The sequence below is a fragment of the Apostichopus japonicus genome, chromosome 16 (genome assembly GCF_037975245.1).
Source record: "Apostichopus japonicus isolate 1M-3 chromosome 16, ASM3797524v1, whole genome shotgun sequence".
Taxonomy (NCBI): domain Eukaryota; kingdom Metazoa; phylum Echinodermata; class Holothuroidea; order Aspidochirotida; family Stichopodidae; genus Apostichopus; species Apostichopus japonicus.
Window position 1 is genome coordinate 37,559,281 of NC_092576.1, and position 16,304 is coordinate 37,575,584.

Genomic DNA, 16,304 nt, shown 5'->3' on the forward strand with positions numbered 1-16,304 from the left:
CACTCTCAAAGATTAAAGACACTGCAGTAAGTATAATTAATAGTTATGTATATAATGTTAGTAATTATTGAATTCACTGATAAATATTAATGATGTAAACAAGATAGGAATTCTTAATATCGTTATATTTAATATTGACTGAAGGTTGATTGATAGGTTTAGATAAATGTAGAAGTTAAAACAAAACGAATGAAAAAGAAAATGGATAAATAATACACTAACAATGAAAGAACAGTCATCAGGTAAGGAATATGATTAATGGGAGAGTAAAATAGAGACAAAATGAGACAGAAACACATAGAATTGACCTGAAAATTCCTCAGAAGAATGAAATTTGTTTCCATAAAGAGATATGAGGCTCTAGCTTACACTTAAAAATAATATATCTCATTGAAATAATAATAATTATAAAAAAGTAGGATTTAATTATATCAATATATAAGACATCATTACTGCAGAAGTAAACAAAAAAACATTTTTGCCAAAAGCAACCTTTGATAAATATACACAAACTTCGATCATTTATATTAACCAAAAGAAATTAATAAGATAAAAAGGAAAGGATAAAAAGCTCAATGTTTTATCAGGACTCTTTCACTTAATACTTAATATATAAATTAACTGATAGTTAATGCACATTGATGTTTAAGCAAAAACAAAAACAGTGATATAAATTAAACATTGTAATTTTATTTATACATTCATAGGACAAATCAACTATATTACCATAAGCTTTCCCTAGTCCACCCCATACAACTATGCCGGACCACTTATCATATTTCCTGAACCTGTTTATAACACTTGGGGTAACTTGTTAATAACACATTTATCCCCACGCACCCCCTTCCCGACCCCCCACACACCCACACACATGCACATACTCAGCAAGGTCTCCTTCTGTCATATTATTATCGTTCCTCTCTTCTGATCAGCAACCTGTCTTCACCTCCTCCACTCCAACCCTTTACCCCCTCCCCCACCCACCCAACCACCCCATGCAACACAAATCTCTTGATGTATACATATTATTAACCCACATAACATTACAGTCAATCCCCACACAGTAGAGACCATTAAAACAGTTTATATATAAATAACACTCAAAGTCACGTATATATGTTGCCTTTCTATTCTCATTGTTTGCAGTACAGTAGAAACAAACACAGTACATATGTTTATAGCTTGATATTTCAGAAGATTTTACTGTAGATGCTTTCTAACAGTGCAGTATCTCCACCCCCGCCACTTACACACACTGACAAACACACCCTTCCCATCCCAAACTTACAAGGCCTATGACTCTTCCTTAATCCCCATATACTGTACACTGGGTTGTCACAAAATTTCCAGTTGCAACAATTAGCCCTGTCATATACACCCAATACTATACACATTTATATCATACATCTGTACGTTAACCATTTCTTCACTTTTCTACACAGACAGAATACGATTTTTTTTTTATCCTAAAAGTCTACTGAAGTTATTTCTTCATCATATTTCTTTCTTGCTGATGATTTACACTGACTGTACTGACATGTTCAATAGTTTAACATTTTCTTTTGTTCAACACCTGTCAATCAAATACTTGAACAATACAATGAAAAGAAGTTGTATTCAATGGAAGAGACGGCGCGTCCTTAATAAAAACACCTGGAATTTACTGACAAACAAGTACCTCGAGATTGCCATGGAAACGTCTAGTCACTGTCTGGTTTTAAAATCGTTAGTAGGCCTTCGTGACGTGTGCAGTTTTTCTAAGTAGAATATGTTTAAAGTTTTTCTTTCCTTTACCTTTTTGGAAAGTAAAGGATAAAGACGACAGAAAAGATAAAGCAATGAAGGAAATAGATAAAGAAAAAAGGAAACTAAAAGGGACACAGTGGTGATGATGATGGGAACGGTGATTGGAATGAATATTGTGGTACAGATGGAAATATGAAAAAATAAAAGTGGTGATGATGGTCTCATAATGTTGATAGAAGTGATGATGGTGATAATGATGATGGTGATGACGATGGAGGGGATGATGATGGTGGTGATTTTGATGATGATGGTGTTGGTGGTGATGATTATGTTAATAATCATGATGGTTATGATGATGAAGATCGTGGGATCATATTGTGATGCTGGTGATGATGATAATGATGGTGGTATTGATGATCCCTACAATGATGATAAAGGTGATGATGGTGTTAATAATCATGATGCATATGGTGATGGCAATGATGGTAATGGCGATGGTGGTGATGGTGATGGCGACGATGGTTATGGTGAAAGATGATGATGGTGATAATGATAGTTATAATAATGGTGATAATCATGATGATGATGGTGATGATGATGGTGATAGCGATGGTGTTTGCGATTGCGATGATGATGATGATGATGATGATGATGATGATGATGATGATGATGATGATGATGATGATGGTGATAACGATGGTGATGGTGATGGTGATGATGGTGTTGGTGATAATAATGATGATGGTGATTGTGATGATGGTGACGGTAATGATGGTTATGTTGGTGGTGATGGTGATGTTTATTATCATGATGATTTTGGAATCATATGATGATGATGGTGATAATAATTTGGAAAATTATGTATATAATGATGATTTTGGTATCGTATGGTGATGATGATGACGGCGATGGTGGTGCTGGTGATCATGATGGTAAAAGTTCTTATTATGGTTATAGTAGTCACATAAATGACCAGAATGGCGATGGTGATAATGATGGTGGTTGTGATGGTGATTGTGATTGTGGTAATGGCAATGATGATGAATGGCGATGATTGTGGTGATAGTGATGATGATGGTGAGGATGTTGATGATGGTGATGATGTTAGTATTGGTGGTGATGTTGGTGCTAGTTGTGTTGGTAGTGATGGTGATGATGGTGACCAATAATGTGTTGATGATTGTGATTGTGTGGATGATGGTGTTGATGATGGTTTTGATAGTGATATTGATGGTGGTGGTGGTGATGATGTTGGTTTTGATGGTGATGATCATGGAATCATATGGTGATGATGATGATGATAATGATGATGATGATGATGGTGATGGTGACGGTGACGGTGGCGGTGGCGGTGGCGGTGGCGGTGACGGTGACGGTGGCGGTGGCGGTGGCGGTGGCGGTGGCGGTGGCGGTGGCGGTGGCGGTGGCGGTGGCGGTGGCGGTGGCGGTGGCGGTGGCGGTGGCGGTGGCGGTGGCGGTGACGGTGGCGGTGGCGGTGACGGTGGCGGTGGCGGTGGCGGTGGCCGTGGCGGTGACGGTGGCCGTGGCGGTGGCGGTGGCGGTGGCGGTGGCGGTGGCCGTGGCGGTGGCGGTGGCGGTGGCGGTGGCGGTGGCGGTGGCCGTGGCCGTGGCGGTGGCGGTGGTCGTGATGGTGATGGTGGTAATGGCGATGATGGAGAAAAGTGGTGGTGGTGATGGTGGTGATGATGATGAGGGTGGTGGTGGTGGTGATGGTGATGATGATGGTGGTGGTGGTGGTGGTGATTTTGGTGGTGGTGGTTGTGGTGGTGGTGTTAATAATCATGATGATTATCATGATGATAATCGTGGAATCATATGGTGATGATGATGCTTATGATGATGACATCGATGATCATGACGGTGATGATGATGATGTTAATGATCATGATGCATGGTATGATGATCATGAGATCATATGGTGATAATAATGACGATGGTGGTACGTGATGATGGTGATGGGGACCGGAGGGTAAAACTGGTGATGATGGTTATGGTCACACAAATGACCAGAATAGCAACAATGATGATGGTGATAGTTACGATAGTGATGATATTGATAATGATAAGATGATGATGGTAGTTAAGATGATGATGATGATGATGATGATGATGATGATGATGATGATGATGATGATGATGATGATGATGATGATGGTGGTGGTGATGGTGATGGTGATGGTGATGGTGATGGTGATGGTGATGGTGATGGTGATGGTGATGGTGATGGTGATGGTGATGGTGATGGTGATGGTGGTGGTGGTGGTGGTGGTGGTGGTGGTGGTGGTGGTGATGTTGGTGATGTTGGTGATGTTGGTGATGTTGGTGATGTTGGCGGTGGTGATAATGGTGGTGATGATTATATTGATAATGGTGATGTTGGCGGTGGTGATAATGGTGGTGATGATTATATTGATAATGGTGATGTTGGCGGTGGTGAAAATGGTGGTGATGGTGATGGTGGTGATGGTGATGGGGAATGGGGTTATTAAGATGGTGATTATGGAGATCTCCCTATTCTCCAAGTATTACATGACATAAAATAACAATCAAACTAATGATGTGAGGCGTCGAACAGAAATTAAAAGTGCAATTTATAGTTAATATTATTTGTTTAATTATCTCGCAAACATTGTTCAGCTGGTTATAGCATGCGGTATATCACCGGAGAGTAATTATATAAAGCCTACGTCGTTAATGGCATAAAAAGAACAAGAAACTAAGACATTGTGCTGCTGCTACATAGTGTAGTAGGGAATGGAAATTAAGAATGGTATCTATTATTAAATAAATGTAAAGGTTGTTTTGAATCGAGCGTCTGATCATTATGGAGTCTCTGATTCTGTCTCTTTGTTAGTTAAAATTTCTTATCCTGTTTCTTTAATCATCAGGTTTGATTCATGTCTGCTGCCTCCCTATACACCGATACAGGATTTGTTCAACTTAATTACAAATAACGTTGAAGGTACAGTATCTATAATTATTGATTAATTAGTTATTGATTGATGGCTATCTCTTGCCTTTTTTTGTACAGATTGTCGTTTCCTTTTCTTCTTGAAATTCAAGAAAATTTAAGATACAGTTTAGATCATGTTGATTCTGGCCAGTATAACTCCATATCTTCAATTAACGCTGAGAAAGAGTTTTGGAACAATTTTAATAAATAAGTTAATTAAGCTTACTGTAATGTACTGAGCGTTCGGTACGTTTACTTTCGCACAGAAAAAAAAAAAAACAGAGATATTAAAGGATTACAAACATCAATAAAGCCTAAACCCTGTACTTTACACTCAACTGGCTTCTATATTGAATATGTTAACATTAACGAAAGTGATCTCTCTCTCTGAAATAAGATAAGATAATGACATGTTGTGAATGCATATTAAATAGTTGTGGAAATTTTGAACAGGATATGGGAAAGGGGAGGGGGTCCTAGTGTAGTTGGTTGGTGAGAGTGAAGAATAGATCACCCAAGGCTGCACATGTTTAATACAATGACATCTGACATGAACGTAGCTGGTGCCGTGAATTTAATGCAAACGCTTTCAAAGTTACAATTGAAGACGTTCTCGACTAAATACAATAGGGACACCTGCGATGTTGTTTGAAGAGATTAAAATAACAACATAATACAGAGTAAACACGTCAAATAATTCTACTAGCGGTAAAATAAAGGAAGCGGTACCACTGGTAGTGAACAAAGGTGAAAAGCAAACATAACTCAAGTAAAATGAAGTTTGCTCATGTTTTCATTAGGATATCTACATCATAGCGCTGATCAATTTAGCGATATCTGTCTATGAAGGATTATGGATTGTATGCAACCTTCACTCTTTAAGGACAAATGTTCAGGTTATATGATTGCTTTCCAATCGTCAACTTTTGTTTATTGTCATCTGCAATGCTTATAAGCAATGTCAAAAATGTCAAAGAGATCTGAAACATGAAGTTAAATAAAACACGACAATCCAGTTGTAATAACTTTAGATATCTGAGAAAGAATTTTAATAGACATAAATTCAATACTTCAAGTCAAATTACTGGAATACATACATTTACAAATATCTGCTATCTTAATTTCAATAACTGAAATGAATAACACAAGTTAATAAAATTAAATGCAGCTCTTTGTAAACTTGTAAAACTATAGCAACCTTATTAAATTTTAATGAATATTAAATAATAGACGTGAGATTTTGCACAATGCAATGAAAGGAGCAACCCTTTACGCATTAAGTGACTGAGGGAGCTCTTACCCATAAATATTCGAGACACATCTGCTTTAAAATGTGTCACAACAAAATTACTTTCTATAAATATCATTTTAAAAATTGTGCAGGGAATATGGGAGGTGGGGTTTTATCAGTTTTGAATACATATTTTAAGTAACCTGTGTAAGGTTTGGTATTACTTACAATTACAAACGCAAAAAAAAAATGTTTGACATGAACATTGTATACAGTTTATGTTTGCTTTATATTACAAACATATGTGCAATTGATGCACATTAGAAGGCAGATGCTGGATATTTGCGAATATGTGTTGACAGTCTTCTCAATTCTTGAATGATGGCCACGTGCCCTTCTACCTTAAACATATTTTAGTGTTGGGATGCAACCAGACAGTTAATAGATATTGTTCTGTGATATAAATATGTCGGTATCACACATTTAGCTTTGGAGTAAAACACTGAGACAAACTGATTGCTCCTATTGGTGTTTCTTCTTGCACGTTTCATCAATCTTCAAGTAACCAGTCTTGTGTTCAGTCGAAACGAAATGGACTAAGACAATCAAAGAAAACTATCAAATTAGTTCCACTGACCGGTCTGATAAGCATACTGTTTGGATTACTCAATTTAAATTGTTGACTTTTCATGAATTATAACCGGAATTCAACTGTTTACTGTGTATGCCTCAGTAGCTAAGTCTATGAAAGTTTGATCTGATTTAAACATAGATTATAACATCGACTGCCGTTTTATATTGTTTTTTCATGTTTGTTTGTTGATGTTGTTTACCTACCTTAATTCTGCTTTTTTTTTTCATGTATATCTTAGTTTTCTGGTATCCTTATGGACCAAGCGAAGGGTACTACAAACTAAATCTCCATTCTGGTCGTTGGAAGCTGACATTTGGACGTTCTTTACTCTTCCCGGTAATGATCTCGCATTAATTATTTTAATAAGAACCCTTATGGTTCAACTCACTAAAAGAAACCCACCGAATGGAAGTTTAGTTTGAAACAATGCTGTTCATTCCAAAGGAACATTTAGACAAGAATATTTGTTTGCACCCACTAAACTATATAATGGCAGAAACATTTCAGATTTGTTTGTGCTATGACATTTCAGTGACGCAGAAGTAACATTAAGCTAACACATACTAAAATATCTTAACTTCACAGTGTGTTATGTGATCCGTGGCAGGTACAAGGGGCTATGAAGTATACGAACGTTTGGTCATAGATAAACAGTACCGCTTTACAATGCTTTTGAAAGGGCGGTAAAATATGTGGTTGTATCTGATAATTATGATGTTGGTGATGGTGAAGGTGATGATGGTGATGACTGTGGTGGTGGTAATGGCGGTAATGGTGATGATGATGGTGGGGATGGTGGTGGTGATGATGGTAGTGATGATGATGGTTGTGATAGTGGTGGTTATGGTGATGATGGTGGTGAAGGTGAAGAAGATGGTGATGAAGATGATGGTCGTGAAGATTATGATGGTAATGATGATACTGATAATGATGGGGATGATTGTGATGAAGATAATGGAGATGGTGATGATGATGGTGTTGGTGATGGTGATGATGTTAAAAATCATGATGCTAATCATGATGATGATTGTTGGAACATATGGTGATGCTGGTGATGCTTGTGATGATCATGATGAAGATCATGGTAGTAATGATGATGATGATGATCATGGTGGTGATGGTGATAATGGTGATGGTGATGGTGATAATGATGGTGATGATTGTGATGAAGATAATGGAGATGGTGATGATGATGGTGATGATGGTGATGGTAATGGTGGTGATGGTGGTGGAGGTGATGGTGGTGGTGGTGGTGATGATGGTGATGATGGTGATGATGGTGATGATGGTGGTGATGGTGGTGATGGTGATGATGGTGATAATGGTGATGATGGTGATGATGGTGATGATGGCGATGATGGTGATGATGGTGATGATGGTGATGGTAATGGTGGTGATGGTGGTGGTGGTGATGGTGGTGGTGGTGGTGGTGATGGTGGTGGTGGTGGTGGTGATGGTGATGATGAAGGTGATGATGAAGGTGATGATGAAGGTGATGATGATGGTGATGGTGATGATGGTGGTGGTGGTGGTGGTGGTGGTGGTGGTGCTGGTTGTGATGGTGGTGGTGATGGTGATGGTGATGGTGATGGTGATGGTGATGATGGTGATGATGATGGTGATGATGGTGATGATGGTGATGATGGTGATGATGGTGATGATGGTGATGATGGTGATGATGGTGATGATGGTGATGATGGTGGTGATGGTGGTGATGGTGGTGATGGTGATGGTGGTGATGGTGATGGTGATGGTGATGGTGATGGTGATGGTGATGGTGATGGTGATGGTGATGATGATGATGATGATGATGATGATGGTGGTGATGGTGGTGGTGGTGATGGTGGTGATGGTGGTGATGGTGGTGATGGTGGTGATGGTGGTGATGGTGGTGATGGTGGTGATGGTGGTGATGGTGATGGTGGTGATGGTGGTGGTGGTGATGGTGGTGATGGTAATGGTGGTGATGGTGGTGGAGGTGATGGTGGTGGTGGTGGTGGTGGTGGTGATGATGGTGGTGGTGATGATGGTGATGATGGCGATGATGGTGGTGATGGTGATCATGGTGATCATGGCGATGATGGCGATGATGGCGATGATGGCGATGGTGGCGATGGTGGCGATGGTGGCGATGGTGGCGATGGTGGCGGTGGTGGCGGTGGTGGCGGTGGTGATGGTGGTGGTGGTGGTGGTGGTGGTGATGGTGGTGGTGGTGGCGGTGATGGTGGTGGTGGTGGCGGTGGCGGTGGCGGTGGCGGTGGCGGTGGCGGTGGCGGTGGCGATGGCGATGGCGATGGCGATGGCGATGGCGATGATGATGATCGTGGGATCACAAGGTGATGATGAGGATGACAACGATTGTGGTAGGCGAAGATGGTGATGGATTTCATGTAGAAGTATTGATGGTGGTGGTGTCGGTGAGGAGGAGGAGCAGGAGGAGGACAAGAAACTCTTCCTACTTGCTATGGTATAGCTAACGACAATTTCATTTTTCGCAAACGTATACAGTTGCTTATTTCGCTAGCAATATCTATATTATTCCTACTGGACAACACTACCATTTTACTGGGAAAATAATTAAAAGTTTTTTTGTATTTGTTCTCATCTCCATTCTTATTACTTTATTTACAGACGAAATCCATTGGGGATGAATTGACGGAAGCAGAATATCGTCAAGAGGTAATGTTATGTAAATAGTGAATATTATTCTTCATTTGGTAAATCGGTCAGTATAATACATGCATACACACGTGTACAGTGAGATACCTGTGTCATTCCAGACTTAATAGAAATAAATTAAAGCAATTAAAGCCATAGCACATGTTCCATAGTAAACATTTATACTTTATTTTTGGTTAAACACAAATTACTTCCAACAATACACGTTTTACATGTAGGCGTTGGTACATGTTCAACAAGATCTGGTCGATTAACACGACGTCTTTGCGGTATCATATAATCAAAAACGCCTTATTAAAACATAAAAGTAAGAACAAAATATATATAAAAAAATGCCTTAAAATTAAAAGTTTTCTGTTTTCAATTTAAATTATGGCCACTTGCTTTAGACAGACAAACAAACATTGCAGATACTTTGGATGGGTGTGTGTAATGTTATTTAAGAGACAAATAACAGCTGGAAGTAGTTTTCCTTTTTTTTTTTTTTTTTTTTGGACAATCCTTTACAATCTTGATTATTTATTTATTGTTGTCAGTAAGTGATCAAATTTATTTAATATCAAAGAATTATAATATTTTTTTTTTCAGGTGAAAAGCTTCCGTCATCGCTTAAGGTAAGGTAATAGTATAATAGGGAGAAAGTTCAAAACACTACAAACAAACATAGAAAGGTTTTATTTCATCCAAACATAGAACGTATCATTATATCCACAGCACTGCACCTAAAAATATACAATGTCACTCGTGTAAAACTGTTGTATATCTAAGTAAATGACAAGGTTTAAAGTATGAATTTGTATTTAAAACAACATTAACTAATGTTTATGCAAATTTGAAATGGGTGACTCTGAATATTGTTAATGACATCTCAGTGGATCATCATTGTTATTTGAAGCAATGATAAACATGCGATGACCCTTTAGACCAATCAATTAAAATTGAGATATTGATTCCTTTACTGTTTAGACACATAGCTGTAGTTGCGTATGCCATTTTAATTAAGCTTATTTGTTAAGTTTAGATCATAGAAAATATTAACTTTAATATTTTCCATTTGATGAAATTACTTCAACAATTGCAACTAAAAACGTTAGAAAAATCTTCATCATTTTAGTTTTTGCTACTATTCCTTAGATTGATTTCAATAACACTTATTTTACTGCTCTAATGAGAAATCCAGGTGTAACGGCAAGGTCATTTAAAAGAAGAATTTTAGGTTGTAAAAAAATAGCAACGCCAAATTACAGCATGAAAGTAAAAGGGGTGGTTTTAGTCTGTTTCTGCAATTTTGTAGGCTGTATATTTAATTTTTAATTTAGAAAGAATGTCAGAAAGGGTACGGCATGTCATGTATATAACGTACGAACGTTTTGGTCGATCATAGGTTTTTATAAAGCTCCTTATCAACGAGGCTAACATAGGACCAGACTAACTTACAATGTGTAAAATTATTGTACATGAATTAAAACACAGAATTGATACCCAAATGAGAAGTCGACACCTCTCTCTTTAGACCACTCCACGTATGTCGAAGCAGTAATGGATCATTCGTCTCCTCGTGACAGCTTCAATCTGAAGCTCATTAATGTTTATAAAAAAATTGAATTGAATGTGTTTACCTTGTCAAAGCCACTGTGATTCTAAGTTGCATTTACCATATAACTGCAAATTGCATAAAACGTAGAATAACTGTTAATTCACTTACTGGTTATAAAGAACCTGGAAAGCAAAAACTTATATCTGGTATGATCTTAAAATGCCAATATTTTTTATATATTAACTTGGAAGTAATGGTGACTATTGTTTGTACTATAAATGATATAAGAGTGATTAGGTATGTCAGTTATCATAATGTAATTGTTGATCTTACTTTATTCTATACAGAGATTCCCCATGGCAGCAGACCTGGATAGTCGCGAGAGGAAACCGAAATCTTGAAACAGAATAAGAAGATTACGATACGTTGTCAAGTACAGGAGACATTTATGTTAATAATAACTCAGATGTCACAAGAAAAAGTACAGTATTTCACCACATTATTTCATTGCAGAAAGCTGTAGTGACGTGCATAAGATATCAGAGGTGTGGGATACTTTTTCCTCGTGTATGGGATTTTGAGGTTCTTGTCCCTGAAAAGCAGCCGCTTAAAGTTTAATTGGGCATTGATACCTCATCATTGGAACATTAATTAAGTCTATAGTACGGTATAAGAGCAAGGCTTTGTTAATAAATAATTGGTTAAAAGGGTATGTAACTAACACATAACAGAGGTCTTATTTTCTCAAGACTGAATGTAACCACATCCACAACTGAACCATTGACCCTCAAATGACAGAAGAGGAGGGGTCATTAACCTGTATTCACCCCACCCTTAACGCACGCCACTGGGAAATGGTATGGGTGACTGGAGAATCACAAGAAGCATTAACAGCACAATAACAGAATGTTTATTAAGTGTTCTATTATTGGTATGTTGCCAGCCACCTTTATTCAAGTGATTTCTATGCGAGCAGAGCTTATGAATCAAATTAAGTTTGGTATCAGGTTTGCTCAATTTATATTGAATTTGCTACAATATTTCCCCTAGCATAGTTATAAGGTTTTCTCGGCTGTTATAAATTATGAAGGGTCAAGAACCTTTATGATATAACGTGTACAAAAGGAAGGGTCATGTCTCTATTAACTTTAATCCGCTCTTTTTCTAGGGTGTGGGTCCTTCCCTTAAAAACAGACACAAGAGTACAAATGGAGCAGTTTTATTTTTAGATTATAAATTAGGTATATTATAAGGTCTTAAGATAAGTCCCTACAACCTAAAGTATTGGACAAGATCAGTTATTGAAAATAATCGGCCCTCAACATCGTTTAATGTCACATAAATATTCAAAGATACACACAAAAGAGGCAACATGCTCATAATCTTTATACATGTGTTAAAATCAGAAGCTTCTATTTGTCACGTGAAATCAGATCCATAGTCATCAGATATCAATAGTCAGCTGCCAAAATTCCAATTTTCAACAGTGGCGTAGGAAGCTATAAAGAAGTGTGAGACAGAAAACTATTGTGGTACTTCACCTCTAGAAGAAATTTTTAGAATATATAGTGACTGCGACGGGTTGCCAGAAATATCTTATCGTTCGTTTCAAGTCAAACTTTGCTCTCTTTTCGACATCAAGAGCGATAAGACCTTATATGTTCCTTTTTAATTTTTACGTACTTTTATTAGTTTTGTTATTATTTTCCGTCTTTGTTTATCAAGTTTTGCCTTTTCTTTACATAGTGTCTTCCTGAAGAGAACTTAACATGTACAATGAGAACATATATCTCATTATTTCTAAGAACTTCTTTCACAAGAAAAATAAACAAGAAGGCTACAGAATCAGACAATTCGAATGATTTTCTTTAAATTGAAAAAGTAAAAGACGTTACAATTTGATATGAAGTCATGATGCAACATGATCCATTTGGTAAAATATATCAAAATGAATTCGTCTTTTTAGCTTCATTTTGTTGCTTTGTAAATGATAGATATTAGTGTTTCTTTTTTGTTAAGCTTTCATTTTGTTTGATATTGCTTTCTTGTCAAGAAATGGTAACATATAGTTTTAACCGCGACATTATATAACCTTACTTTAGCTTCTAAATAAAACATAATACAAAAAAATGTATAACGTCATGTTGCAATTTGAAATCAAATTAAATTTCAGAAATGACAAAACTAATGAGAGCTAACATTTTATAAATATTATGAGTGTATTTATTGATCAGTAAATAAATTAAACAGAATCAACCTATTTGGTTACATTTTGTGCCTTTGAATAGTTTTGCTTCTGTTGTTATTACGCATAGAAACCAGGTATTTGTACGGTAATTTTGAAGTTCTTTAAAATCGACATTAAGACAATAAATAAATGACATCAACGTTAACCCACATACCAACGTTATATATTAAAATAGTCTATCAACACAGTATTTGCTGCCTAACTATGAATAGTAATTATTCTTTTCGTCATCATCAACATCATATAAGTGATATGGCCCTGTTGTGTCGAACGTGGCAATGTGGCGAATACCAATAAATAAACACACACACACACACACCCACACACACAATATATATATATATATATATATATATATATATATATATAAAAGATAAACATGCGAATATGTTTAACAATTTATAAAAGATAAACATGCGAATATGTTTAACAACGACATACTGCTATATTTCGGAGTGGTCACCACTCCATCGTCAGGCAATTGTACAAGATCAATTAAATACACGGGCTAATATACATCAGAAGACGACAATAGTGATAAGCTTGAGTGATATTTTTTTAAAACTAGGAATGATTAGAACAGCCAGCAATTTTTTTTTTTAGTGAATTTTCAAACTAGGAATGAATAGAACAACCAGCAATAAAAAGTAAATAGGGATTAGAATAGCTCCAACCCGTAGCTCGCTACATTTCTATTTAAGTCTGACTTGCATGTTTAGTAGATCTAAATATCAGTGTTTTTTTCATGTAGTTAGTGGTCATGTTCGGCCGCAAATTTAATGTTACTTAAAATACACTGTGTTTTCATATTTTTAAATTCTTTAATGGTAATATTTGGTACCACCAGGTGTAGCAAATTCAAAGTTACATGCAGTTCTGAGTGTCATACAACAACATGGTTTTGTCGATTGTTCTTTGAAGTGCTTTTGATAGAAAATTCAAAAGCGTACGACTTTATTTATTTTCCGTTTTACAAAATTTTACAGTCACTGACTTTGTTTATGTTAAAGATGGTTCTCCAATATGCAAAGTGTTATATGTGGAGTGTGTTTGTTTATGTTGCTAGCAAACAAATGCATAGGGGTTATCCTGTACCACGTTCTCTGTCTCCCAATCACAATATCTTTATAGAATATGAATTTACGGATAGAGAAAGGGAGAGAAATGAAAAAAAAAAAAAACATGTGAAACTATCTGAAATAATAAAGAACATAGAGTAATAACATTTAACAAAGAACTCATTAATATCAATACTGTAAACAAGATAGGAATTATTAATATAAATATATATTCAATAAGTAGTGAAGATTTATTGAAACGTTAAGAAAATTGTAGTAAAGTAAACTAAAACAAAACAAATGAAGAGGAAATTGAATATTGCAAATACACTAACAAAGAAAGAACATTCATCAGGCAATGAATATTACTAATGGGAGTCTAGTAAAATAGAAACAAAATGGGACAGAAAAACTTAAATATTAGCGATAAATGATTCAGCGAATTGTTGAAATAAGAAGATGGGAAGCCCTAGCTTTAACTTAGAAACAATATATTTAATTGGTACGAGGACAACACATAAGGGATATAATTAGACCAATATATGAGGAAGCAACAATGTAAGATATTATCATGACAGAGTTTAAAAAAATCACCACAAAATAATAAAACAAACTTCGATCACTTAGATTAACTCACTTTTTCGTAATAAAGTAGATAAAAAGAAAAAAAAATACTCCTTGTTTAATCAGGATGACTTTCTTTAATTAGTATACAAATCAAGTAATGATTAATGCAGATTAATGTAAAAGTTAACACAAAATTATATAAATTAAACAGTATATACTAGTCTGCATCGATGCATATGGCACCCTCTCACTATACTACCCTAAAGATACCCTAATCCAGCCCCACACTACAACTAAACCGGAACACTTACCCCATTTCCTTAATCGATGTTTATAACTTTTGGGTTATATTTTTGATAACACCGTTTTGGCAACAAGCACCACTCCCTTCCCCATTCCATCACCGAAAACACATGCTCACTAATAACCCCTGTCTGACATTGTCGTCCCTCTTATTTGATCGACAACCTGTCTTTAGTACTCTCACCTTCTCCCTTTCAACACTTGGACCACCCTCCCCCCACATACCCAACAGAAACTCTTAATATAAGCATAATATTAACTTAGATAACATTACAGTTAATCCGCACACAGTGAGATTAACCAAACATAAAGTGCATTTGTCTCCTCAACTATTCTTATTGTTTGCAGTACATACCATAGAAACAACACAGTACATATGTTTACATAATAATATTTAAGAATAGTTAACTGTAGATCTTTTCAAGGTCAATGACCGTTTTATAATATGTATACAGTGTACATTATGTTGACACTATATTCCCATTTGCAAAAACAAACCTTCAGTCTTACATACCCTATACTGTACACATTTATATTATAAATCAGTACGTTAAAATATTGTTTTACTTTTGTACTATGACAGTACACTCTTTTATATCCTATTAAATTCATTTCATCATGTCTTCTCTCCGAATATTTACAGCGATATGTTATAATTGGTTAATATTTCCAATATGGTGATTAAGAATATGGTGTTAAGAATAGGTGCTCCTCTATTACATAATACAACTTCTTTTTAATGCGATGCGCACATCTCTTGTACTGGATACAACTTCTTTTACTTATATTGTTCAAGTATTGGATAACAGGTGAAGAACAAAAGAAAATGAACAAAAGAAAAACAAAAATAGTTAAAAATATGACTGTACATCTTTAGAAAGAAAAACATGATGAAGTTATTTCAATAAGATTAAAAAAGGTGCACTGTCTGGGGAGAACAGTGTGGAAATAGTTTAACATGTTTGATATAACTGTGTACAGTATAGGCTATGTGTGACTTGAGAAAAGAAAAAAGCCGTCGGTTTTTTTCAGTGACCTCAAGTAGAGAATATTCTTACACCCTCTTTGAGATAACTAGTCAAGACTACCTTTTCCTGAATTTCCAGGAATGTTCTACTTGTTTTGATAAACCAACTATGTTGTGGCCATTATATTTATTAAAATAACGAGAGCGCTTTAACAATGAGGTCAGCGATCCACATCGCAAGTTAAACAATTCCTCTCTCTGCATATGAAAAGATTGTTCGGAAGTTGATGCAAAAAGCCGGAGTGCCAAGCCTTTGAATGTGCGAACAAGAGAGGGGAGGAAGGGGCTGGGAAGGTAAAA

General features: G+C 36.2%; 1 protein-coding gene across 1 annotated transcript in view; it reads left to right on the top strand.

Annotated features, from left to right (window-relative positions):
- Positions 1–6,850, top strand: part of LOC139982306 (NLR family CARD domain-containing protein 4-like) — a 43,685-nt gene extending 36,835 nt beyond the window's left edge. The window contains exons 8-9 of the mRNA XM_071995009.1: positions 4,656–4,729; positions 6,824–6,850. Coding sequence (XP_071851110.1) covers positions 4,656–4,661 — 6 coding nt within the window. The 3' untranslated portion in view covers positions 4,662–4,729; positions 6,824–6,850. The remainder of the gene's footprint in view (positions 1–4,655; positions 4,730–6,823) is intronic.
- The last annotated feature ends 9,454 nt before the right edge of the window (positions 6,851–16,304 follow it).